We start from the raw sequence: 27,591 nt of genomic DNA on the forward strand, positions 1-27,591 counted from the left end.
TGGAGAGTATGGGGCATATTGGGGCAGGGTGGGGAGGAGGAGGCAAATTGGCACCAAGGGTCTGGCAAGGGACTCCCCCAACACTACCCCCCACTTTAACTGGCCAGCCGCCCGCCAAGTTCTCCCTCCACTCAGTAAATCAGAGCAGCATCAGAATGAAGCCCTTAACGGGGCATTAATTGCCCATTAAGAGCCTCAACTGAGCCACTGGCAGGCTACCCACCCGATGCTAACCCCCCCACCTCCCCGCCGTTGATTGTAAAATAGAGGCGGGGGCAGGCGAGGTGATGGAGGGTATGCCAGAGATGGCATGACACCCTAATTAACGGATCCACCCACCTACCTTCCTGTCCGTGGGTGGCCTGTAAAATTCGTCTTGTTAACTCATCTCGTTTCGTTCTTCACCGATGCTCCCTGAGCTGTTGAGTATTTCCAATGTTTTCTGTGTCACCAAGGAATTGCTGATCTACAAAATTCCTGATTTGTGCCTTTTCTCACTTTTTAAAAGAAGAGTGGAATACTTGCCACTGTCCATCAATTGGCAAAACTCCCAGTGTTTAGGAAATTATGGTCTGTTCCTCCTGTTCCTCCGCATTCCGAGATTGTCACCAATTCAGCCCATTGGTCTAATTTCTTTTAGAAGGCTAGATGCTGGCTCTTCTGAATTCATTTGCCATAAGCAAGAGTTCAGTGTTCTGTGGCTTTTGGCAGGTGTGGTGTTAGGCAAAGTGATTCCTAATCCAGCCCTTCACACGTTTAAAAGCCAACTTCAGCTGGCACTCAAGTGGGAGAGCTGCCTGTCCCCAGAGAGAGCTATAAATGGCATTGGAAAGCAACAAAGCCTCAAGGGAAAAAAAAGAGAAACAAACTCCTCTTTTACACAATGGAAAATTAGCAACCACACGTTCATGTAATCCAAGTACAAGTTGCAGAATCATAGAATGACATAGCACAGGAGGCCATTCGACCCACCATGTTTGCGCCAACTCTTTGAAAAGGGGCCATCCACCAATCCCTTTCCCCAAAGCCCTACACATTTTTCCCCTTCAAGTATTTATCATATTCCCTTTTTGAACCTTACTATTGAATCTACTTCCACAACCCATTCAGGCAGTGCTTTCTAGATCACAACTCGTCGAGTGAAAGAATTTCTCCTCATTTCACCTTTGGTTCTTTTGCCATTTACCTTAAATCTGTGTCCTCTGGTTACCGACACTTCTGCCACTGGAATCAGTTTCTTCTTACTTACTGTATCTAATTGCTTCACAATTGCGATCACTTCTATTAAATCACCCCCGAACCTTCTATGCTCTGCTCCAAGGGGAACAATCCCAGCTTCTGTAGCTATAGGATCATAAAATTGAATAATAGAATGATAACAGCATGGAAGGAGGCCATTCAGCCAACCATATTCATGCTGGCTCTTTGCAAAGCTACTCAGCTAGTTCTACTCCCCTGCCCTTTTCCCCGTAGTCACGCCAATTTGTTTTCGGCCTCCACCAATCCTTCAGGCAGTGCTTTCCACATCCTAACCACTCACTGTATAAATGTTTTTCCCTCATGTGGCCTTTGCCTCTTTGCCAATCACCTTAAATCATGCTTCTCGAACCTTTCCGCCAATGGGATGTTTCTCCCTATCTAGTCTGTCCAGACCCCTCATGACCCCTCTTCTCGATCTCTTTTCTAAAGAAAGCAGCCCCAGCTTCGCCAATCTATCCATGTAACTGAAGTCTCATAAACATTCCCATCAATATTGTTGGCACTCTATCCAATGCTTTCAATGTCCTTCCTAAAGTGTGCTGTCCAATTCTGGGCACAATACTCCAGTTCAAGTCAAACCAATGTTTTTAAACAGGTTCACCATAACTTTCTTGCTTTGGAACTCTATGCCTCTATTTATAAAGTCCAGCATACAGTATTGCCTCATCAACCGCTTTCTCAACACACCCTGCCATCTTCATCAATTTAGGAACACAGGAAATAGAAGGAGGAAGCCATTTGATCCCTCGAGCCTGCTCTGCCATTCACCTAGATTGTGGCTGATGTTCTACCTCAACATAATTTTCCTGGACTATCCCCATAACCCTTGATATCTTTAACAACTAGAAGGTTTGTTCACATAGCGTGGTGATTGTTGCTTTAAGGCCAGCCTTGGTGAGTAAGGGTCACGTGTTCAGAACAGCCAATCAGCACCTAGCACAGGGAGTCTTACAAAGGAGTGGAGTTCTCCTACTCCAGGGGACGTATTGTTAGAGGCCTGCAGCTAATCCAGCAGCTCTGTAAATAAAGCTCGTTGTTCAACTAAAGAAGCCTCTCTTCTCGGCCTTTTGGCTAAGATCAAGTGTAGTGTTGCAGGGGCGACACCATGGTCCTGCCAAGGCAAGGTCGGGATGGAAGGGCGATAACCAATCGCAATCCAAATCCATACCGTGGGTTACCTATCACCGTCCGAGTCACGGTGAACCACAGCGACGAAGGAGGATCACCTATGGATCGGGGCTTCTTCACCAGGAGGATCCTGTTGAAGGCGTGCGGCTTCCAAGCTACGGAGATCTTCACCCTGCACGACTCCCGCAAAGGTGGTTATTTCGACGTGACGTTCAAGCGAGTGGCAGACTGCGTCCGGCTCCTGAGGGTGTTCGAGGAGAAGAGAGACCTGCCGGAGATGAAGATCCTGACGGCGGAGCCGCACTTTTCTCTGCCGTTGCAACGGGAACGTGAGGTGATGGTGCATGTGTACAACCCCTTCGTCCCTGTCGCCGACGTGGTCACCTTCCTCACCAGGTACTTCGATAAGGTGGGGAGCGGCACCGAGATTCGAGACGACTTGGGGATCTGGACAGGCAAACGCCTGTTTAAGGTCACGCTAAAGACCGATGGTAAGGGAGCCATTTTCCACCCTCCCTCCAGTTTCGCTATCGGGGGAAACCGGGGCTACCTGGTCTACGCTGGGCAACCCAAGCATTGTCGCTCATGCGGCAAGGCTGGTCATGTGGCAGCCAACTGCAGCGCCTCCCTCTGCAAGATCTGCAAACAGGAAGGGCACCAGACAAAAGACTGCAAACAGGCCAAGTGCTGCAACCTGTGTGGCGAGGCAAGTCACCTCTACAGGACCTGCCCCAAACGCTGCCGTACTTACGCACAGGCAGCCAAAGCCGACCAGGGGGAAGCAGAAGAAAGGTTCCGTGTCACTCCAACCACCAAGGCCCCCAGGGAGCTCAACGGGACAAAGGAGGACACAGAGAGAGACAAGGTGGAGAAAGAGATTGAGGCAACAGAGAGCCAATCAACAGCACTACCCCCTGAACCTTCCAGTCCTCAGGACAGCGAATCAATGGAGGAGGAGGCAGCAGTGGAAAAGCAGCAGGGGGAGTGGCGGACGGTGAAGAACAAGAAAAGTAAGAGGGAGCGAAGAAGAAGCAAAGGCGTTTCCCAGAGAAGCGGCAAGAGGCGTCTCCCATCCGACACGGATGACAAGGGCAGCAGCTCTTCGGATGATGAAGTGCCAGAGCGGCACCGACAGAAGAGGCGGCAAAGCTCCAGGGCGTTGGAGGACGAGACACCCGAGCTCCAGAAAATTGGAGACAACAAGGAGCCCAGCGCACCCCAACTTTCCCAACTTTGCCTGCAACCTGAGGAGGCCAGTGCACCACAGCCCCTGGAATCTGGGAGCAGTGAGGCAATCATCGCATCCCAGCTCCAGGAAGCCGGGAACAGCAACCCCCCAGAGGGGGTGAGTTTTGGAGAAGCTTCTCCAGCAAAGGTCATCTCAAAACCCGCTCACTACGTGAACCTCCAGATGCCACTGGAGCAGAACACGGCCAAGGAGATCTACCTCAGCCCATCCAAAGTGAAGGAATTTGAGCTCACTACGGGTATGAAGGAGCAGACTAAAGGTCTGGGACTCTCAGAGACAGTGGGTTTGGTAGGAGAATAAATGCTTTAATATGGGTTTAAAGATTGTATCCATAAATGTGCGTAGCATTAAATCTACTACGCGATGTGTTGCGACCTTGGACTACCTAGCCAAGGTCAAAGCTGACCTGTTGTTTCTGCAGGAGTGTGCGATACCGCACCTCAGCTCCTACAGGCAATGGTCACGATGGTGGTCCCACGGGCCATCGATCTGGTCGGGCGGAAACGACTCTCGTTCCTCCGGCCTGGGTATTCTGCTGCGGGGAGGCAACTTCACCGTCTCCGAGGTCAAGGAGGTGGTGGGCGGGCGACTCCTGGTAGCAGACGTAATGTACAAGAACGCTCCACTCCGGTTAATTAACGTGTACGGCCCGGCACAAGGGGCTGAGCGGCTGGAGGTTTTTCAGCAGCTCCCACTGCTGCTGGCGACCTCCAGGCCGGTCATTCTGGGCGGGGACTTCAACTGCATCATCGATGTGGCTGGACGATCCGGCAGGGCCGGAAGCAGATTGGACGCTACGTCCAGATCCCTGATGGAAACAGTTAAGGATGCCAAGCTGCACGACGTCTTCAGCAACCCTGCAGACGGAGCGCAGCGTAGATACACCTGGTCGCGGCCAGACGGGTCCATTCGTTCCAGGATAGACTTCCTGTTTGTGTCCCGTGCATTCACAGTCAGATCCACCGAGGTCAAGCCGGTGTTCTTCTCTGACCACTGCCTCCTACTGGCGGACTGCCACTTGGAGGAAGACCTGAGGGTGGGCAGGGGGGCATGGAAGCTAAATGTGCAACTGCTGACCCCAGAGAACATTGAGGAGCTCAAGAGGGATTACAAAGGTTGGAGAACCGTGAAACCCCTCTTTGAGTCCCTGACACACTGGTGGGAAGTGATCAAGGGAAGCATCAAGAGGTTTTTCATCCGCAAAGGCACCCAGAAAGCTAGAAAGGAACAGAGGGAAATGTCCCGACTCCAGGAAAAGATGCAGAATCTGCTCCGGCTGCAGTCGATGGGGGTCGATGTCAAGGAGGAGCTCCAAGAGGTGAAGGGCCAGCAAGCCTCGCACTTTGCCTCGGAGGCCTCCAAGATCATCTTCCGTTCCAGAGTCCGCTCCGTGGAGCAGGATGAGACGTGCTCACGTTTCTTCTTCCAAAAGGTACACAGAGAGCGCTCTGTGATCAGCAGCCTGAAGGAAGAAGACGGCTCAGTAAAGTCATCACGGTCCGACATTCTGAGGATCAGCAAATCCTTTTATGCCGGTCTGTATGACGTGAAGCCCACGGACAGCACGGCCTCCCAGTCCTTCCTGTCCTCTATCACGGAGGTCTTAGACCACAGTACGCGGGAGAGCCTAGACAAACCGCTAACTCCTGACGAACTGACTAAGGCCCTCGAGTCCTTCGAGAAGAGTAAAACCCCCGGAAGCGACGGCCTGCCGGCGGAGTTGTATTCGGCTCTGTGGGACTTGATCGGCCCAGACCTGCTAGAAGTGTACGAGAGTATGCTCCTGGCCGGCAGCATGTCAGAATCCATGAGGAAAGGCATCATCACCCTCATCTACAAGCACAAGGGGGAAAGGGAGGAAATTAGAAATTGGCGACCCATTTCACTGTTGAATGTGGACTATAAGATTCTGTCCAAGGTCATCGCCAACCGGGTCAAATCCGCTCTGGAATTGGTGATTCACCCTGACCAGACCTGCTCTGTGCCAGGCAGGAAGATCTCTGACAGCCTGGCGCTGCTCAGGGATACGATTGCCTATGTACAGGACAGGGGTGTGGATACCTGCCTCATCAGCTTGGATCAGGAGAAGGCCTTTGACAGAATATCGCACACCTACATGGGGGATGTGCTCTCCAAAATGGGCTTTGGGGAGGGAATTCGAAATTGGATCCAACTGCTCTACACTAACATCAGTAGCGCAGTCTCAATCAATGGGTGGGAAACAGATAGCTTTCCGATTAAATCTGGAGTCAGGCAGGGCTGTCCTCTCTCGCCTGTCCTTTTCGTGTGCTGCATAGAACCCTTTGCCGAGTCCATCAGGAAGGATCCGGGCATAAGAGGAGTGACGATCCCAGGCAGTGGAGGCACTCAGGTAAAAGCCTCCCTGTACATGGACGACGTCGCCGTCTTCTGCTCGGATCCGCTGTCGGTGCGCAGACTGATGCACGTCTGCGACCAGTTCGAACTGGCCTCGGGAGCCAAGGTAAATCGTGGGAAGAGCGAGGCCATGTTCTTTGGGAACTGGGCTGACCGATCCTTTGTCCCCTTCACTGTCAGGGCTGACGGCCTGAAGGTGCTGGGGATATGGTTCGGAGGGACCGGGGCATGCGTTAGAAACTGGAAGGAGCGAGTGGCTATGGTGAAAAGGAAACTGGGCATATGGGAGCGACGCTCCCTCTCCATTGCGGGTAAGAACCTGGTCATCAGGTGTGAGGTACTCTCGCTGTTGCTGTACGTGGCGCAGGTCTGGCCCATTCCACACTCCTGCGCGATGGCGATCACTCGAGCCATCTTCCGCTTTATCTGGAGGTCGAAAATGGATCGTGTCTGCAGGGACGCGATGTACAAGCCTCTAGATAAAGGGGGAAAAAACGTGCCCAACATCGCCCTCATACTGATGGCCACCTTTGTGTGTGGCTGCATCAAGCGGTGCGTAGACCCTCAGTACGCAAACACCAAGTGTCACTACGTGCTGAGGTTCTACCTGTCCCCGGTGTTGCGAAGGATGGGTCTGGCCACGCTGCCGCGGAACGCTCCAAGTAGTTGGACCGTGCCGTACCACCTGTCCCTGGTGGAAAAATTTATGCAGAAAAACACCTTTGACCACAAGTCCATCAGGCAGTGGTCAGCACGTAACGTCCTAGAGGCCCTGAGGGATAAGGAGAGGGTGGACCCTGTGGGATGGTTCCCCGAGCAGACTGTCAAAGTCATTTGGCAGAATGCCTCATCGCCAGAACTTTCCAACAAGCACCAAGACGTAGCTTGGCTGGTGGTGAGAAAGGCCCTCCCCGTCAGATCCTTCCTACACGCCAGGAGTCTCACCCCCTCTGCACGATGCCCTCGAGGTGGCTGTGGTGGGGAAGAGACCGTTGTTCACCTCCTTGTGGATTGTGCCTTTGCAAAGAAAGTCTGGAGAGAGATGCAGTGGTTGCTGTCGAGGTTCATCCCGAGCAGTTCTGTGACACAGGACTCTGTGCTCTACGGGCTGTTCCCAGGGACACACACCGAGACAAACATCGACTGCAGCTGGAGGATCATCAACTCGGTGAAAGACGCGCTTTGGTCTGCCCGAAACTTGTTGGTCTTCCAGCACAAAGAGTTGTCCCCGACCGATTGTTGCGGACTGGCACAATCCAAAGTCCAGGACTACGTGCTGAGGGACGCACTAAAGCTTGGGGCAGCTGCCGCAAAGGCGCAATGGGGAAGGGTCGCTGTCTAAGACCTTTCTACCACAGCGCACCGAGAGACTGGGAACTGTTTAGAGCCCCTCGGGCTGTACAGATCAAAATGAAAGGCTGTAAATGATTGTAATATTGTTTGTACTGATGCACCTGGTGATACATTTTGTAAAAGTTTAACCTGGATTGTACCCTTGTAATGTTGTTTTTGAAATGGTTTTGAATGTGATTGAAGATTTTTTATGAATAAAGTATATTTTTACAATAAAAAAAAACTAAAGAAGCCTCTCTGTAGTACATCTCTACATCTGGTGATGGTACACTCACCAGGATGCCTCTCTTTGGGAGGATCGATCCATTTGACTCCTCCACAGAGGACTGGAGCCAGTACATTGAGCGCCTCGGGTTTTATTTCCTGGCCAACGAAATAGGGGAGGAGGTAAAGCACAAACCAGTTCCCTTGAGCATCTGTGGGAGCCAAACCTACAGCCTTATTCTCACTCACACAGCCCCAGTGCGCCAGACTCCAAATCGTTCAGTGGCCTCATGGATTTAGTGAAGGGCCATTTTCAGGCCAAACCATCAGTTATTATGTAAAGATTCAAATTTAGTATGAAGGTGAGGGCCCCAGGTGAATCGATCGCGACTTACATTGCTAAGTTGAAGCAATTTTCACAGCATTGAGATTTCAGAGCCACTTTGAATGACATGCTATGGAATCGGTTAGTTTTGGCAAACGCAACGATGCCAGTGTCGATTGCTGGCAAAAGTTGATGTAAATTTTAAACGAGCAACGGAAAACACTGAAAAAAGATTTGCAGGAACTACAGAGCTTGCAAAATGCCCCTGTCTACAAGTTAGGGCGGGAACCTGCAGCCAAGCGCGGCGCCAAAATCACTGAAGCAGCCGCGAAGCCGGAATCATTCCCAATCACCCAGAAATCAAAAAAATATACCGGAGGGAATCAGACAGCGATCCTGAAGTTGGAATGTTACTGATGTGGGGGTAACCACACTCCTGAAACATGTAGAATTAAGGAGGCCGAGTGTTATTACTGTCGCAAAAGAGGACATTTGATAAAGCAGTGCAGAGCTAAGTCCAGACTGCCCAGTAACCAGCCAGCAAAGATGTTAGAAATACATAATGTGAAACAGCCTGAAGTAACTGATCCTGACATTCACTCTCTTTTTAATCTTAAAGCAGTCAAGGCAAACCCTGTTACTGTCACACTCTACATAAACAGGGAGCCTCTAGTTATGGAGGTGGATACAGGGGCATCAGCCACAGTGATGGGTGAGCACACGTTTCAGTACCTGAGAGAAGGTAACCAACACTTGAGCCTGGAGAGAGCTTCTGCCCAGTTGAAGACTTACACAGCGGAAGCAATAAAAGTAAAAGGCACCACCATGGCACCTGTGAGCTATGGGCAGCCCAGCTCCCGGTGATAATAGTGACTGGGGAAGGAACAAGCCTTCTGGGCCATGACTGACTAAAATAAATCAAGTTAACTTGGTCCGAGATTTTTCGAGTGTGCTCAGCAGGACTGCTAGAATTGTTAAAAAAAATACGACAGCGTCTTTCGTAATGAATTAGGAAAAATCAAAGACTTGCAAGCCAAGATTTATGTTGGTCCAGAGGCAACTCCCTGATTTTTTAAGGCAACACCAGTACCATATGCCTTAAGGGAAAAAGTGGATACTGAGTTAAACAGGTTGGAGGAACTAAGCATCACACAGCTGGTTCAATTTTCGGAATGGGCAGCACCTATCGTTCCCATACTGGAATCGGATAAGATCGCCCATATTTGCGGCGAATACAAGCTAACAGTTAATCAGACCACCAAGTTGGATAAATATCCAATTTCAAGAATTGAAGACTTGTACACAAAGCTGGCAGGAGGTAAATCCTACACTGAGTCGTCTATGAGCCACGTGTACCATCAACTCGAGTTAGATAACACATCCCGGGGGTATGTCACAATAAACCCACACAAAGGCCTATTCCAGTATACGCGCCTACCTTTTGACATGTCCTCAGCATGCGCACTGTTTCAAAAGACGATGGAGAGTTTGCTACAGGGACTACCATGGGTTGTATACCTTGATGATGTCCTCATAACTGGATTGACAGAGGCTGAGCATAAAATGATTTCTTGGGGCGGGAATTCACCTAAAAAATGAGAAATGCACTTTCCAAGCCACTGAGGTCACCCAACTGGGGCACCGTGTAGACGGACAAGGATTACACCCCATGGAAGAAAAGGTAAAGACGATAAAGGAGGTGCTTTCCCTCACAAATATCACTGAACTCAAATCATTTTTAGGGATGGTAAACTACTACGGACGATTTTTACCCAACTTATCGACTATACTGGCCCCCTTGCACACACTGCTGAAGAAACACCATCATTGGTCTTGGAAGGGTCCACAGGAGGCAACAACTGCTGCACTCCTCAACCTTGTTAGTGCACTTTGACCCATCTAAAGAGTTGATTATTGACCTACGATACCTCTCCATATGGTGCTGGGGCAGTAGTTTCCCATGAAATGGACAACGGCTCTGAGAGGCCAGTAGGTTATGTATCAAGAACCCTCTCAGTGGCTGGAAAAAGTTATTCGCAGATTGAGAAGGAAGGACTGTCAATAGTCTTCGGAGTTAGAAAATTCCACCAGTACTTACATGGCAGGCACTTTACTAGCATCTCCGATCATAAGCCGCTTTTGGGTCCTTTCAAAGAAGACAAGGCTATCCCGCCAATAGCCTCAGCAAGAATTCAGCGATGGGCATTCATTCTGCCCACATACGAATACACTTTCAAACGCCAACCTGGGATATACACAACAAACGCGGACGTCCTTAGCCACCTACCCTTGCTAAAAAGCATCATGTGTACTCCTGTACCCCAAGGAATCGCCCTTGCATTGAATTTCTCAGACACATCGCCCATCTGCACGAAGCAGATCAGGAACTGGACCAATCGAGATCCGCTTCTGTCCACAGTTAGAGACCAGATACTTACACAGGATGGTTAAATGAACCAGTCTCTGAGGAAATGAAACCATTTTTTTTACCCGCAAATACGAATTGAGCTGTTAGGATGGCATCATGCTCTGGGGAGCAAGAGTAGTCGTTCCTGTACCAGGCAGAGGGCTGCTCCTAACTGAATTACACAGCGCTCATCCTGGCGTTTCTAAAATGAAAAATGCTCGCCAGGAGTCACGTGTGGTGGCCTGGTATAGATGCAGATATCGAGAAGCTAGTCAAGCACTGTCAGCAGTGCCAGCTGCAGCAAAAGTTGCCAGTCGCAACCCCACTTGGGAATGGCCTGGCCGACCATGAGTACGGATCCATACAGACCACGTGGGTCCATTTCTAGGCACAATGTTTTCACTCATAGTCGATGCACACTCAAAATGGATGGAGATTATTGAGGTGAAATCACCTACGTCTCACGCTACCATCGAAAGGTTACACCAGTGCTTTTCGGCTCACAGGTTGCCCAAAGTTATTGTATCAGACAATGGAGCCGTATTTACAAGTGCTGAATTTCAGAACTTCACCAGTCTAAACAGCATTAAACACATCCGAACTGTGCCTTACCACCCAACATCAAACGGACTAGCTGGGGCCAAGCAAGCGATTTGCGAAGATTTAGCATAACTTCCTTGCTTTTTTATTCTATACTTCTGTTTATAAAGCAAGGATCCCGTACATTTTTTTTTTGAACAATCTCCTTGTCCTTCCACCTTCAAAAAAAAAAGGTAGATCATATTCAAATAGATGATGCGATGTGAAAAAAATAATACATCTGCTTTAAAAGTTAGAGGACATTAGCTCAAAGACAATGGGAGGCAGTCAACATAAAGCATGGAGTAACATTGCTTACCGGTCCATAATAAGACCATGAGGAATGAAAACTCTTTCCAGATCTTCTACATAGTGTTTTGGGATACAAAACAACTCTGGGTCGTAACCACTTTCATTGTCACTGATCTGTAGAAATTGAAATAGCAGTTAATTCCAAATTTATTCCAATACAACTTCAATTGCATTTCAGTAAGAACATAAGAAGGGATCTGATACATTTCACAGCGTTGTCTCTCAGTAGAGTTAATGCTGTGCTTTATCAATGCCACTGCCTCTGGAGGTAGAGGCTGGATAGGAGGTCAAGACCCACATCATATGGAAGGAAAGGCATGCTCAAGACATCCAAAGAGAGAACCACCATTTACATAGCACCTTTCATGACCTCAGGAGATTCCAAAATGCTTCACAGCCAATGAAGTACTTTTTGGAAGAGAAGTTGTTGCAATGCAGGAAATGCAGCAGCCAATGCTCATAAGGTTCACTAGGCGATTCCTGGGATGAAGGGGTTATTTTATGAGGAAAAGGTTGAGCAGGGATTCTGAGGGGGCTTGACAGGATAGATGCTGAGAGGATGTTTTCCTTGGTGGAAAAATCTAGATCCAGGGGGCACCATTTAAAAATAAGGGGTCTCTCATATAAGACAAAAATAAGGAGAAATTTCTTCTCTCAGGGTGTCATTAGTCTTTGCAATTCTCTTACCCACCAAGCAGTGGAGGCTGGGTCACTGAATATATTCAAGACCGAGTTAGACAGATTTTTGATTGACAAGGGGCTCAAGGGTTATGGAAGCCAAGCAGAAATGTGGAGTTAAGGCCACAATCAGATCAGCCATGATCTTATTGAATGGTGGAGCAGGCCTGGTGGACTGAGTGGCCTACTTTTGCTCCTGTTTCTTATGCACAGTAAGGTCCCACAAACAGCGAAAAGAATAATGGCCAGCTAACCGGTTTTATTTCTGTTGGTTGAGGTATAAATATTGCCAAGATATTGGGGAGAACTTCCCTGCTCTTATTCAATATTCTATAAGTATATCAATGGGAAGAGGATAACCAGGGAAAGAGTAGGGCCCATAAGGGACCAAGGGGGCAATCTATGGGTGGAACCAGAGGACATCGCTAGAGTGCTGAACGAATACTTCACAACGGTCTTCACCCAAGAGAATGAGGATGAAGGTACCGAACTCGGGGAGAGAGACTGCGAGGTTCTTAAGCAAATTGATATAGAGAGTGACAAGGTATTGGAGGTGTTGGCAGGCTTAAAAGTGGACAAATCTCCAGGTCCAGATGATTTGTGTCCCAGGCTGCTGAGGAAGACAAGGGAGGAGATCACAGGGGCTCTGACCCAAATTTTTAATTCCTCTCTGGCCACGGGGGAAGTGCCAGAGGACTGGAGAACAGCTAATGTGGTTCTGCTATTTAGAAAGGGTTGTAGAAATAAGCCAGGGAACTACAGACCAGTGAGTCTCACGTCAGTGGTAAGGAAACTATTGGAGAAAATTCTGAAGAAGAGAATCTATCTCCACTTGGAGAGGCAAAGTTTGATCAGGGATAGTCAGCATGGCTTTGTCAGAGGGAGGTCATGCCTAACAAACTTGATTGAATTTTTTGAGGAGGTGACCAGGTGTGTAGATGAGGGTAGTGCAGTTGATATAGTCTATATGGATTTCAGCAAAGCCTTTGACAAGGTACCACATGGGAGACTTGTAAAGAAGAAAAATGCACAGGGGATACAGGGTAATTTGATAAAGTGGATTCAAAATTGGCTTAGTTGTAGGAGACAGAGGGTGATGACAGAAGGATGCTTTAGTGACTAGAAGCCAGTGTCCAGTGGCGTACCACAGGGAACTGCGCTCGGTCCCCTATTATTTGTCATTTATATAAACGACATAGATGACTATGTGGGTGGTAGGATTAGTAAGTTTGCGGATGACACAAAGATTGGCCGGGTGTTTAATAGTGAAGTTGAGTGTCTTGGGCTACAGGAAGATATAGATGGGATGGTCAAATGGGCAGATAAATGGCAGATGGAATTTAACCCTGAAAAGTGTGAGGTGATACACTTTGGAAGGAGTAATTTGACAAGGAAGTATTCAATGAACGGCATGACACTAGGAAGTTCTGAGGAACAAAAGGACCTTGGTGTGTGTGTCCATAGATCTCTGAAGGCAGAGGGGCACGTTAGTGGGGTGGTGAAAAAGGCATATGGGACACTTGCCTTTATCAATCGAGGCATAGATTACAAAAGTAGGGAGCTTACGTTGGAGTTGTATAGAACCTTGGTGAGGCCACAGCTGGAGTACTGTGTGCAGTTCTGGTCGCCACATTTTAGGAAGGATGTGATTGCACTGGAGGGAGGAGATTCACCAGGATGTTGCCTGGGATGAAACATTTAAATTATGAAGAGAGGTTGGATAGACTTGGGTTGTTTTCGTTGGAGCAGAGAAGACTGAGGGGCGACCTGATCGAGGTGTACAAGATCATGAGGGGCATGGACAGGGCGGATAGGGAGCAGCTGTTCCCCTTAGTTGAAGGGTCAGTCACAAGGAGACACAAGTTCAAGGTGAGGGGCAGGAGGTTTAGGGGGAGGATGTGAATAAAAACTTTTTTACGTCTTGTCTGAAGGAGGGTACCTCAAACAGCGTACCATTCCCTGCATTTCTTGCTTTTGCAGTGTAAATACCCAAATCTGGAAACACACGTTTGAAATTGCTGCAGATGGCCAAGCTCTCAACCTACTCATTGGAAGGTCAACAATACAGTTCTCACATTATTGTGCAGCACCATAATTTGTCCCAACATTTAGCAAGGAGCTACTGCCGGAAGCCCGAATGCCTCAGTTGCCAGTGTTGAGCAAGTGTCGAGGAAGACACACCTGTGGTCGCATTCATGTCTCCATTGTGACCTTTGAACAGCTGGACACCAAAAAGCTTGTACACAGCATTGCAGCTAGTGTTGCAAAAATGTTCCAGTTCTGCAATAACGAACATGCTACCAGAACAAAGGAATTCTGTCTACTAATCATGAAATCAGACGCCACAAGAAGAGAATCAATCAATTGGAGTTCAACTTTGCCTTTGGAGATGGCAGAATGAAACCCCAATAAACAGCTCACTTATACTTCTCTCCACTGAATAATAGATGTTTCTATGGCATTTATAATCCTTTGGTCATAGCACACTGCTCGTTAATTTACAGCGCTTGCTTTGCCAGGTTAGCCTTTGCCCTAACAATTATGAGAGTGGGATAAATGTCTGCTCTTATTTTACAAGCTCCCTGTTTACAAAGGCCTTGAATGAATTAAGTTGAAGACTAGGTTAAGAATCCTTAATGGGTGTTAAGCCAAGCAGTATAAAATAACTAATCTTTCTCAGAGGCCTCGAGGAATAGGATGCCATAGGAGCTGCTCATTTAGGGGTGAAGACATACTGTTGTGGCCAGAATAAATGACCCAGAGTCAGAAGCAGATAGTAAGGTCTTCACTTGAACAGGTTTAGGTATGTATTGTTGGTTTCAAAAATTGTGCTCCAGATTTATGCTGAACTTGTCAACTTTCAGATGAACCAGATTCCATCTTTTCCAGTATTTCAGGTCCTACTTACTCTTTTATATTTTCAGAATCAATTTACACCACATTTCCACACCCTCTTTAGTAATTTGGGAACGACGCAAGTGATAGTGTGCGAACAGGGTAGATCAAAGCCATGTACAGACCTGGCCATCTAACCAGGGCAGCTGGTGCAAGGCTTCAGTCTTTATCCACTGAGCAAATTTCAATCTTCTTACCTCTCAAAGAGGTAAAAATAATTTAAATCTGGAAAAAAGAAATAATTTCCCCAACCTGAGCATAAAGTCTGAAGCAAAATACCTGCATGGTTAAATACAAGAATCAACCATCTTAAGTGCAAGGTGCTGTGACAATCACCCACCCAGGGGAATCCCTATAAGCTCAGGTGAAGCTTTGGAGATGCCTTTCTAAATGGAGCCTTCAAACCTGAAGAAAAATTGGGAGAGATGCACTCTTAAGCATCATCATTGGAATAATAATGCCACCATTGTTGAAGTACCATTGAACTCACCAAGACTCCTTAGACGACACCTTCCAAACCCATGATCACTACCATCTAGAAGGACAAGGGCAGCAGACACATGGGAACACCACCACCTGGAAGCTCCCCTCCAAGCCACTCACCATCCTGACTTAGAAATATATCACCGTTCCTTCACTGTCGCTGGGCCAAAGTCCTGGACCTCCCCCCCCAACAGCGCTGTGGGTGTACCTACACATGTGCTGCAGTGCTTTAAGAAGGCAGTTCACCACCACCTTCTCAAGGACAATTAGAGATGGCAATCAAAGCTGGCCTAGACAGCGACACCCACATTTCATGAACAAATGAAGAAAAGTCTCCAATACATCAAGGAGGAATTCAGTTGAAATATCTCTAACTGAGAAAGTGGTCAGAACATGGAACTTGCCATCATCTGATGTGATCAAGGAGAATAAGATTCACTTAAGGAGATGAAATAAGGTGGAAAGAGGCTCCCGTAAAACATAAACACCAGCATTGACCAAATGGTCTCCTTCTGTGCTGTAACTAAGTAATGCTTTCCTTTTAATGAACCAATCCCCTCAATCACTCCATACGGTAGTGAGTTCCACATTCACACCACTCTTGAGTAAAAGCATTATTGAATTCCTGAATACGTTTGCCAGAGAATGTCTTTCAATTCATTTGTGCCCTTGGTAGAACTCTCCCATTAGTCCCACACTGCTGCTCTCCCACCTTGGCACAGGCACAAAGGACCTTGTGACTTTCAGATAAGAGCATTTCTGTACCAAAACATGATTGGAAGGATTCAGACTTGGAGCTCCGGGAAAGATGAGCATGGATTGGAGAGATGGCAACACCTTCAGGGATGTTGAAAAGGAAAGGAAGGTTGGAGATGGAGTTTTCGTTTTCAAGGACGGACCAATCAAGGGCTGCTTTATTGAGAGGTGATGATAGTTGGTGTGAAGGGCAGTGGGACGGTACTATAGGGAAGCAAACAATATCAACTAACAGAGGAGCCAGGAGAGCAATTTGGGTCGCCAATAATTTAGAGGGAAGAAAATCGAGGGAGCAGGAAGTGAATCTCATGGACAAGATGGGACTCGGAGGAGCAAGAGGGGAGATAGGAGAGAAACTAGGGAATAGTGAATGTTCAGGGCTATGGCAGTGGTAAGCCTAAGAAGAAGTTTTGCTCAGTGGGCCATGGGAAAGGGAGGACACAACAGAGGCTGATCAGGCGGTTTCAATCTTAAATGGCAAAGTAATCGATAAGCAATCGCACTTCACAAAACAGCAAGAGATTCAGGCCTCTTAAAGTTCCAAAACAACTTTAAAATATGAACAATAATTAATGTTCACAATCTACTGTGTTAGTCATGTTTCTTCTGTACATGTTACCTTGAGAAAACACATGTGCCATACCACCAATCAGCACTGTCAATGTGACACCGGACGTTTTGACAATTTCTCATATCTAGGGTCCACAATCATCATCATCATCATCTCAATCCGTGTCGAGGATGATTCTTTCTTGCAGATGGCTGCGTTTAAGTGAGATGCCAGTGCTGGCTGTGGGTTTCCCAATGGCTTATGAGCCCTATCTTAGCCTTCCAGGCTCTCCCACAGTGGGGACACTAGTTGTCGGTCAATAAAGGTGGTAGCAGATCGTTGGCTTGAACAGCTGCCCTCTGTTTCCACCTCTCTCACTGCCCTCTCTCAGTGGTTGGTCTTGTTGATTGGAAGTTCTTGGTACCAATACTGATGAAGCATGACCTGGTAATGGTGGTGGGTGGGGGGGGGAGCGGGCGGGGAAGCCTTTCTACAGTAATCTGCAGAATTGCTGCTCGAAAGATTGAGAAGTGTTGGTGCAATGACACACCCCTGTTAGATGCTTGTTTTGACAGGGAAGGGTTCTGTGATGGAGCCATTGCACAGTATTGTTATTTGCGTATTGTTATGTAGGAAATGGATGATGTTTGTGAACTTAGCTGGACATCCATTTTGCCGTAGCACCTTCCAAAGGGCAGTTTAATTCACCACGTAACAAGATTTTGAGAGATTGAAGGAAGTCATGTACAAAGGGATGTTCTGCTGGCTGCAATTTCCCTGAAGTTAGAGTACTGTCAAGACTGTCGGTTGTTTGTCTGGCGGCTCGGAAGCTACATTCTGACTCTGGGAGGACCTCCTCTGCAATTGGTACGTGGCGATGAAGAAGTAACCTAGCTAGGACTTTGCCAACAGATAAGAGTGTCTGGAGTTTCTACAGTTCAACTTGCCTTTCTTGAAGATTGAGATCATCATGACACCTCTAAGATGACTTGGAGTTTCTTCATTTTGCAGAGCTTCACAAATAGGGCATGTACCTGGGAGATCAGCATGTCTCCTTTTTTCGGTACTTCACAGGGATAGTGTCAGAACCAGAAGCTTTGTTATTCTTCAACTGGTTGACAGTTAGCACTTTGTCAAGTCTTGGATCATCATCTAGCTCACTTCGGATTGTGTGCTGTGGGACATTCTCCAGCAGGTGCATGTCCACCATGGAGTTCTGACTGAGAATTCTACAAAAGTGCTCTTTCCAGTGAGTGTTGATACTGAAGATGTCCTGAGGAGAGAGACCATCTCTGGATCATGCCAGTGTTGGTCTGTGACGAGGGTGCATAGGTCTCATTGTTAAAAAGCATGTCACTGAGAAATTGAATTCCCTCAGCCTTCCCTGCCCACTATTCGCTTTTCAAATCACAGGTTCTTCTTTAAACTTCAGCTTTGGCAGTCTGGGGGTCAAGCTTCTTTTTTGTAGTGTTTGGATTCTGTTGCCAGGTTTGCAATGCTGTTTACAATCGATGAGTTTGCATATTTTTATGAACGCTCTCATCAACCAGTCTTGGTGTCTTTTGATAGTGTGTCCAAGGATTTCTTGGCATATATGAGTGATGATGGATTTCAATAATTGCCAATCATCTTGGACATTGTTTGGTATGTGGGACCATGTGCCCCTGTAGCTTCCAATTGATTTGTTCGTGAAATTCCTTGAACTTGATGTTGTTTGACAGGCCAGAGACCTTGAATTTTCTCCATATCTGTCGCAGTTGTCAGTTCCTTTTGGGGTCTGCCTCTAACGCCAATATCAAGTGAATGAGTGAGTGGTCTGACCAGCATTCATCTGCTGTAACTACAGCGCATGTAATGTGCACATCTTTTCAATCCCTGGTCCTAACTATCACAAACTTTATTAAGTACTAGTGCTTCAACTTGAATGTTGCCAAGATACCTTGACACCATTTTTTGGCAAAATTGGGTGTCAGTGATCACAAGGTTGTGTTCAATGCACAGGGAAGGAGGTGTTTGAATTGGACTTTCCAACTCGATGTTTTCTCGTAGTGTTCAAACAAAGGGAGTGGTTGACTCCCGCCCTGGCAATGAAATCGCCAAGAAGTATAATTGTTGACTGCGATGGTACAGCTACCAGAGTTGCAGTAAGGTTGGAATAGAAGGTTTCTTTCACTTTGTCCTGGTGGCAGATTGATTGCCCTTTGTGCTTAAGAGAGAGTGTCGGGGAGATAGTGGCGTAATAGTAATGTCTGTGGACGAGCAATCCAGATGCCCAGGCAAATGCTCTGAGGATAGTGGTTCATATCCCACCAGGGCAGCTGGTGGAATTTAAATTCAATTAATAAAAATAACTTGGAATATAAAGTTAATCTCAATAACAGTGTCAGGAAAATATAATAATTTTCATAATATTATTGGAATTTATTGTAGAGTAATAGGTGTGTGTGTCTTAATTGAATTAAAAGCAGCTGGTCTGAAGGCTTTGATGTATCAGAAGATAAACTAGATTTGAAATGTTAAGTAGGTAAACATAGGTGAAGTCTTAGAATGTGAGGTGTAAAGGGAACATTTGGATTTTTAAACAAACCAAGCTAGCTTCAATTCAAAAGGAGAGGTGAAATGTTTCATCTAGCCAGGAGAAGTTGGGAAAAATGATCACACTGTTTCTAAAAGATTACAGGTAAAATTGGTACCACGAGAGATTCTTATTATTAGAGAGGTAAAGTCCAAAGACATAGTGAAACAATGGGAATTTGCATTCAAAGGGGAAAATGTGTATAAAGGAGAGAAGGCTGTGGGCAAGGGAAGGAATTCTAAGATCTAACAAGTGTGAAAAGCCTCCAACATATAAGCTTCAAGCTGCTGTCTAAAGAAACTGAAGTTAAGAAAACTCACTTTAGACTTGACTGTTCAGGGTATTATGTTACTTTGCCTGTGTCTTTCAAAAATATGTGTTTTATGGTTGCCTTAACAGAGGTGTAACTAGAGATAGATTAATCAGGAGAGCTAGGAGTTATCATAGTAGTAATTTGTAAACCTATGTATGGGCTTAAAATCATTTTTCCCTATTTAATAAAGGATTAATTTAGTTTTGTAAGAAATCTATAAGACTTGGTGGCCTTCTTTTCACTGAATTCAAAGCCCGCATCTTGAAATAGGTACATTGCAGATAGTTGTGGCGGCTGCTTCAAGTTTCCCTCTGGGATTTTGGCAGCTTGGCATTTACCATCCACCTGCCATGAGAACGGTGGCCATGAAAATATCATTGATTGTTGTAAAAACTCATCTGGTTCACTAATGTCCTTGAGGGAAGGAAATCTGCCATCCTTACCTGGTCTGGCCTACATGTGACTCCAGACCCACAGCAGCAATGTGGTTGACTTTTAAATGCCCTATCAAACGGCCCAGCAAGCAAGGGGTGGGCAACAAACGCTGGCCTTGCCAGCGGCACTCACATCCTGCGAAAGAGTTAGAAAATAAAATGGTCATTGACCCCAACAGGGTGCTCTCGCAATTTCCAAGAATCTACCTCGATCGTAGGATTTTGAGAGTTTCGGCCGCTGATGGGGAATCCTGCTGGATGCAGTTTCTCAGCCAGGTTTGGTGCGAGGCAGATTATTGTTGGGGCACCTTTTCTAGCCCCTTCCCATAGTGGGGCCGACAGAGCTAATCCTGAAGAGGGCTGCTCATACACAGTGCTACAAAGCCTTCTGCCTTGATGAAGAGCGGAGTGGTCAATTTGTGTCAGGTCGTGGCTAGAAGCTCTGATTTCACAACCCTGCCCCCATCACCGCTAGCTGATCGTCAAAGGGCTCGAAGAAATTTCCCATCTACAGGAAGTCCTGTCTTTTAGAGCTGGAGGCTGATTGCACAGTAGGTCCCCACACTGTCTTGGCAGGGGCATTGCCTGGTTTCAATAATCAGACAAGCCTGTGCAATTAACACGGCCTTCACAGCCATCAGCTCATCCACGGTTGAAAGATTTTGTTGTGGTGGGCTTTACTGAATGTGGCCCTTGTTTGCCACATCACAGGGTGCTGTAAAGTAGGTTTATGGGGTTTTGAATGATGTAGAGTCACCACCCTCTACTTCCTGCCACCATCATCACCAGCTGCTTATTCAGCAGGAGGGGCCCAGCTTATTTTGCAGCTAGCCTCCATATCTGGAGGCTGCTCTGGCTATCTGCCACTTATTGACGCGACTGGCAGCTATGGCCTGCCCCAACAATGCCCCATGTTCCTTGGTGGCCTGGCAGTTAGGATTTGGCACTCTCACCACTGCATCCTGGGTCAATTCCCAGTCAGGGAATAAAGATTTCCACAATCACCAGCGATCTGTCACTTGATGTTGAAATCAACACATGCACTGCAAAAGCTTCAGCTGTTATGTCTAAGCTGAGTAAGCGAGTATGGAACAACAGCAATCTGATTGTGAACACCAAGCTGCGAGTCTGCTAAGCCTGCATCCTCAGTGCACTCCTCTAGAGTGGTGAGAACCGGACAATAAATGCTAGGCAGGAGAAAAGGCTGAACAGATTCCCCCTTTGCTGTCTCAGACATATCCTTGGCATCTCTTGGTAAGACAAGGTCAGCAACACAGAAGTCCTGGAACATTCTAATTCCACCAACATACACTTATTGAGCCAATAATGTCCACACTGGCTTGGTCACGTTCATCAGATGGATGATGGCCATATACCCTATGACCTTCTGCACAGTGAACAGGCCACTGGCATATGACCTGCTGGGCATCCATACCTACGCTACAAGGGCACCTGCAAGCTAGATATGAAGATGGCAAACATTGACACTGACAACTGGGAGACAGTCTTCGGCGGCTCATTGTCTGGAGGGGCATTGGAAGAGGAGAGGTTGAGAAGAGAGCCCAGAGAAAACAGAGGCCAGTGAATCATGCACCATCTCAGCCCACTGTCTTCCTTTGCAGCAAATGTGGCAGAGACTGCCGGGCAGGCCACAGTGGGGCTCCTGAACCACACCAGGCAATGCTTAAACACAGAGTTGACCACCATGCACAAACCACTGTCTCACAAGACAGAAAGCTGTCAAAGATGTGCCGTGACAATGTGATAATTCCTGAAAATTCCAGGACATGTCAGGATATCTGAAATTATTTCCAATATACCTCAGAGAATAAAAGGGATTTATTGCTTTCAGGAGTGAAATTAAGAAATACTCCTTCTCACAAAGGGTGGTAGAAGTTTGAAACTCTTTCCACAAACAGCATTTGAAGTTCAATTCATTGTTAATTTTAAAAGAGAGTGTGATTGATTTTTGTTAGCCATAGTTATCAAAGGATAAGGGGAAATGGCAGGTATATGGATAAGGTCGCAGGAATGGTGGAATGGGCTCAAGTGGCTAAATTGGACTACTGTTCTTATGTTCCAGTGTTCACTCAGATACCTTAAACCGGGGGGCACCATGCGACACAAGATCCTGTTTTAATTCATAGGAGCCAAAGGGTTGTCAGTGGTTGTGAAAATTAGCACTCGAAGTGAGGAAGGAAAAACTCCCTGGAAGATAGTCATGGTCACCAACACCCTCTTTAGGGCATGGTGCATGAGGAGAGAGAGATTTGGAAGAGGCCTGAACTCTAACATTAACATTTGCCCCCTCAATATTATTCAACAGTGCTAAGATCCCTTGCTTTAAATCAGCAAAATATATTTCAAGTAAAAACTAGAAAAGCAAAGAAAGACTTGATAGATGGGGGTACAGAAGTGAATTATAATTCTAGGATCTTGTTTTGTTGCAAGTGGACAAATGTTTTTTTTTAAATGGAACATTACATTCATAATTCTATTCTCGGGCCCGATCGTATATTTAAGCAAATAACAAAGGTGAAATATGCAAAGTGACCCAGCAAAACAAAACAGTCAATATCACAGCTGCCAACTGATCCATTCATAGTAACAAGGAGTAAGCCATTCTGCTCCTCGAGCCTGCTCCGTCATTCAGGTCACCATGACCAATCTTAATTTTATTTACTTGCCTTCGTTTCATGTCCCAAGCTTGATCTCAAGTCTTGGAAGCTCCAACTGTTCCCCAACATTATGAGGCAGGGAATTATAGATTTCTACAGCCCTATGTGTGTCAAATTGCTTCCTGAGCGGCTAGCTCTCATTTTAAGATTATGCCCCCTGGTCTTAGATTCCCCATCAAAAGAAAGAGACATTCTTTATCTGCTCTATAAAATCCTTGTAATATTTTAAAACTTAAGTTGAATGTTCCTTAGAAACTGTCAGTGACTACTGCAGTGAAACTTGCCTTCCAATGATTTTTAAATGCAGGTGCATTTCTGAATCGTTAAGACAGTAAGGCAACGTTCACTTTATTCCCCCAAATCACTTAAGGACACAAGAAGTAATTTACCAAATGTAGCCAGCCTGCTAACACAAATGAACCTCACTCTCCCATGAAATTCAGAGCTAACATAGAATACGCGGGGGAGGGGCAGGGCAGATAGCTATTAAAACAAATGTCCCCGACCTTTAGTTTTATAACAACAACAATTATAACCTTGGGTGGGGGGGGGGGAGCGGAACTTTCCAGTCTTACAGACACAAACCGAGAATTGAATAATCCAAAATGACCATTCGCTCAGCAAATTGCGGTGATGAGTCTGTTACGGAATGAGCTATTCACAACAAATCTCAGGAATGTTACTTCACGTAATAGCGAAAAGGCCATTCAGCAAATGCATGTCAGAAGAAATTTCAAACAAGTGCACTTTAAATAAACTTCCAGGGCAAAAATGATGTAACGCAACGTCTGTGCGTTGTGTAGAAAAAAAATCAACTGCACCAGACAGACACTCACACACTCACACATACACAACACAGAGACATACATGTGTGTGGTCAGCAACGACCCTCAATGGCGTTGCAAGCAGTCAATGCTTGTTGAACACTAACCCACCCTGAGCAAATGGTTAGATGCAGAAGCAATGCGCAAACTGAGAGAGATGCTTACCATCAGTCCCGAAGCCATTGCAAGGTATGTTGACTCGCTGCAGCTGCCGAGATTGAGCGACCGGTGAATTGGAGAGGGAAGCGTCAGCTGAAGGCTGACTCCGTCTGTGTCTGTCTGTGTCTGTGTCTATCTGCGCTGCGCTGCGCTGACCTCCAAGGGGCGAAAGGCAACGAAAACAGCTGAGCGGCTGCAGCACCCTCACTGCGGCTGGGGAGTGGGGAGATACCCACTGACGTCACTGCGGTCCGATGGTTACTTCTAGCGCGCGTGCTCACCTGTCAATCACTGTCACCGTCACCCCGGCAACGCCAGTCGCGGTCGCGGTCCCGGCCCCCACCCCCCCACCCCCCGGCGCTCCTTCCTCATCATCACCGGCACCTGCGCCGGTCCTTCACCTGTCAATCAACAACAGCGTCACCCTGGCAACCTCCCACGTGGGGGGGGGGGGCGGTGATGGGGGCTCCTCTCTCTCTCTCTCTCTCTCTCCTCACCTGTCAATCACTGTCAATGTCTCCCAGGCTTTGGAGAGGTCAGCTAGGGTAGCAAACTTACAGCATGGGTGCAACTGGTCTCTGCTAGTGTTTATGCTCCACATGAGCCTCTTCCCACTTTATTTACTTTCTCCAACCCTATCTGCATATCCTCCTGTTCCTTCCTCTCTCATGTGTAGAATCACTTGCTTGCCTAGCCTCTCCTTAAATGCTTCAATGCAATTTGCCTCAACTGCTCCATATGGTAGCAAGTTCCACATTCCCACCATACTCTTGGCAAAGAGACTTCTCTTGAATTTCTTACTGAATTCATCAATGACTATCACATTTAAGGCTCCTAGGTCTGGTCTATCCTCCATGAATGGAAAACTCTTCTCTATGTCTACCCTGTTGAAGTCCATCATCACATTGACGAGTCAGGTCACCCCACAATCTTCTGTCTTCTGGACGAAAAAGCCCCAATATATTCGGTGTTCACTTTTTAATTTTTTTTTGTTGTTTTGGCTAAAAAGCCATTCCATCTCCCCACCTAGTACGCCAGGGGCAATTCATCTACATAGAGAGGTAATTGAGTGACCCTCTCCAAAGGCCTCAGCATTGAATTGGCCAGTGAGCGAGGGATTCAGTAAGTGACAAAAGCTCAGCTCCTTTCACGTCCCCTGACCTTTGGAATCTGATTAGTGTTGATCTTGCTCTGCATATTATTTTTGGTGCCATGATTAAGACGATCATGTTAAATCCTGCCTGCTCCAGTTTAACAATGCTGCTGTGATCCAATTTCGAGGCCATAGGAACTGGGCTAGGCAAATAATGTTAATTGCATCTTATTCATTTTCTGCACAACTTTTACAAACAACAAAACTATAAGGGGAAGAAAGCCTTTCTGCCTTTAGATTATGCGTAAAGTATTAATTTTAGGGATTGTAGCATCCAATTATCATTAATTATAATCTAATAATAGAAAGTTTTAATGATCTGTTTGCTCAAGTTGCTCATATATCACATACGTCATCAAAGGTGGTAGACAGATAAGGAAGGAAAGCTGGATAACTTGTATTTGTATAGCACTTTTCATAGGGTAAGACGGTGGTTTAGTGGTGATGTATCACTGAGCTAGTAATCCAGAGATCCAGCTAATGCTGTTGCGGCATGGATTCAAATCTCACTGTGGTAGAATTTGAATTCAATTAATAAATCTGGAATATAAAGTTAGTCTCAGTAATGGTGACCACAGCAACTATCATCAATTGTTGCAAAATCCCATCTAGTGCTGGTCTGGCCTACATGTGACCCACAGCAATGTGGTTGGCTCTTAACTGTCCTCTGAAATGTTCAGTTGAAAGGCAATTAGGGATGGGCAACAAATGCTGGCTTTGCCAATGATGCCCACATCCCATGGAAGAATAAAGGGGGAAAAAAATCCTCAGGGCACCCCAAAGCATCTCACAGCCATTTAAATATTTGTGAAACACCGTTAACTGTTATTAATGTGGGGTTAAGGTGATAGAAGAGGAAATTAAGATCATGGGCAATTAGGGATAAACAACCAATGCTGGCCTTGCCAGTGATGCCCACATCCCATGAAAGAATAAAAATAAATTGATAAATAATAGAGATTGCTTCTGCTGGTTGGCGAGAGGGCACACATTTATCATATAATCATAAGAAGAATTAAGAAGTCAAAAAAGAAACCTCTGGATTGTGGTGGTTTAGAATGTGGATTGGACGAAGCAGATTTCACACTTTCTTTTAAAATGCAAGTAGATGGTTACTTGAAAAATATACTTTAAAGGAGAATGGGATTGGTAAAGTGGATTTTGAGTAAGCACCAGCACAGTCTTGGGCAGAATGGTTTATTTCAGTGCAAAAACAATCAATGATTCTTTACAAGGATGGTAGCAGAAGGTAGGAGGCAGATAAGGAAGGAAAGCAGATGACTTGCATTTATATGGCATCTTTCACAACCTCAGGCCTCCCCAAAGTATTTTACAGCCATTTTAAGTGTTTGTGAAATACCCTCATTGTTATTAATGTAGCCTAAGACCACAAGCAAAGGCGACAGAAGAAGCAATGATAATCTTTTGCTTTGTAACTAGTTGCATAAAATATAACAGCAACTAGAAGACAAAACAGCTCTGAAGAAGAGTCAAAAGCAAAAAAACTGCGGATGTTGGAAATCCAAAACAAAAACAAAAATACCTGGAAAAACTCAGCAGATCTGGCAGCATCTGCAGAGAGGAAAGTGTCCGAATGACCCTTCATTTGGACTCGAAACACTAACTGTGTTCCTCTCCGCAGATGCTGCCAGACCTGCTGAGTTTTTCCAGGAATTTTTGTTTTTGTTCTGAAGAAGAGTCATGCGGACTCGAAACATTAACTCTGTTTCTCTCTCCACAGATGCTGTCAGACCTGCTGAGTTTTTCCAGCATTTTCTGTTTTTATTATAGAAGACAAAACAGGCTTGGGCTCTTTTCATTAAAAAAAAGATGGCTGAAAGGTGATCAGATAGAATTAGGAAGGGCTTTGATAGGGTAGATGTAGAGAAGATGTTTCCACTTATGGGGGAGTCCAAAACTAGAGCCCATCAATAGAGGATAGTCACTATTATGTCCAATAAGGAATTCAGGAGAGAGTGGGTGAGAATGTGGAATTCACTACTACATGGAAAGGTTAAGGTGAATAACACAGATACATGTAAGGAAAAGCTAGATAAACATATAATTAAGGGAGAAAGGAATAGAAGGATGTATCAATATTGCTGAAAAGAGAGACAGGATGAAACTGTATAAAATGCTGGTTAGGCCACAGCTGGAATATCATGCAAAGTTCTGGCCATTACAGGAAGGACATAATTGCTCTGGAGAGAGTATAGGGGAGAATGCTGCAACACAAGGATGTTGCCAAAGTTTGAAAATTGAAGCTATGAGGAAAGATTGGAAAAGCTGGATTGTTTTCCTTGGAACTGAGGAGGCTGAGGGGATGACCTGATTGAGGAGTACAAGATTATGAGGGGCAGTAGACAGTAGACAGGGATGCCCTATTTCCTCCTAGCAGGGAGGTCAATTACCAGGGGGCGCAACATTAAGGTGATTGTTATAAGGATTAGAGAGGACATGAGGAAAAACTTCTTCGCCCAGAGGATGGTGGGTGTTTGGAATTCACTGCCTGGCTTGTTGGTGGAGGCAGAAAGGTACCTGGATCTGCACCTAAAGTGCTGTAGGCTGCAAGGCTATAGACCAGGTGGTTGAAGATGGAATTAAAATGGGCAGCTAGTTTTTTTTAATGTTTATTTTTCGGCTGGCGCAGACATGATGGGCTGAATGGCCTCTTTCTGTGCTGTAACTTTTCTATGGTTTCTATGTTGCCGACGTTTTTTCACCTTGCACTCATCAGGACAAATGCAAGAATGTCAAATTTCAACAATCACAACAATTTATACTCCAGGAAAAAGTGAGTGCTGATTGTTTGGCAAGTCAACTCTGATTGGCTGAGGCATTGCCATGGAGATAAGAACGGGCAACTATAGACTCCCCAAGCTCCCAAGTAATCCAAAAAA

The 27,591-nt window shown here is 46.2% G+C and overlaps 1 protein-coding gene across 3 annotated transcripts in view; it reads right to left on the minus strand.

Annotated features, from left to right (window-relative positions):
- hprt1l (hypoxanthine phosphoribosyltransferase 1, like) overlaps positions 1-23,837 on the minus strand; it is a 63,715-nt gene extending 39,878 nt beyond the window's left edge. For 2 of the 3 annotated variants that reach the window (XM_078544640.1, XM_078544639.1), the window contains exons 1-2: positions 23,545-23,837; positions 11,201-11,307 (exon numbers count right to left, since the gene is read on the minus strand). In XM_078544640.1, coding sequence (XP_078400766.1) covers positions 11,201-11,307; positions 23,545-23,562 — 125 coding nt within the window. In that variant the 5' untranslated portion in view covers positions 23,563-23,837. Of the gene's footprint in view, positions 1-11,200; positions 11,308-16,648; positions 18,874-23,544 lie in introns of all 3 variants that reach the window. The other variant, XM_078544641.1, reaches the window with a different exon arrangement.
- Positions 23,838-27,591: the final 3,754 nt, after the last annotated feature.

Source organism: Cetorhinus maximus, chromosome 6, assembly GCF_964194155.1.
Source record: "Cetorhinus maximus chromosome 6, sCetMax3.hap1.1, whole genome shotgun sequence".
Taxonomy (NCBI): Eukaryota; Metazoa; Chordata; class Chondrichthyes; order Lamniformes; family Cetorhinidae; genus Cetorhinus; species Cetorhinus maximus.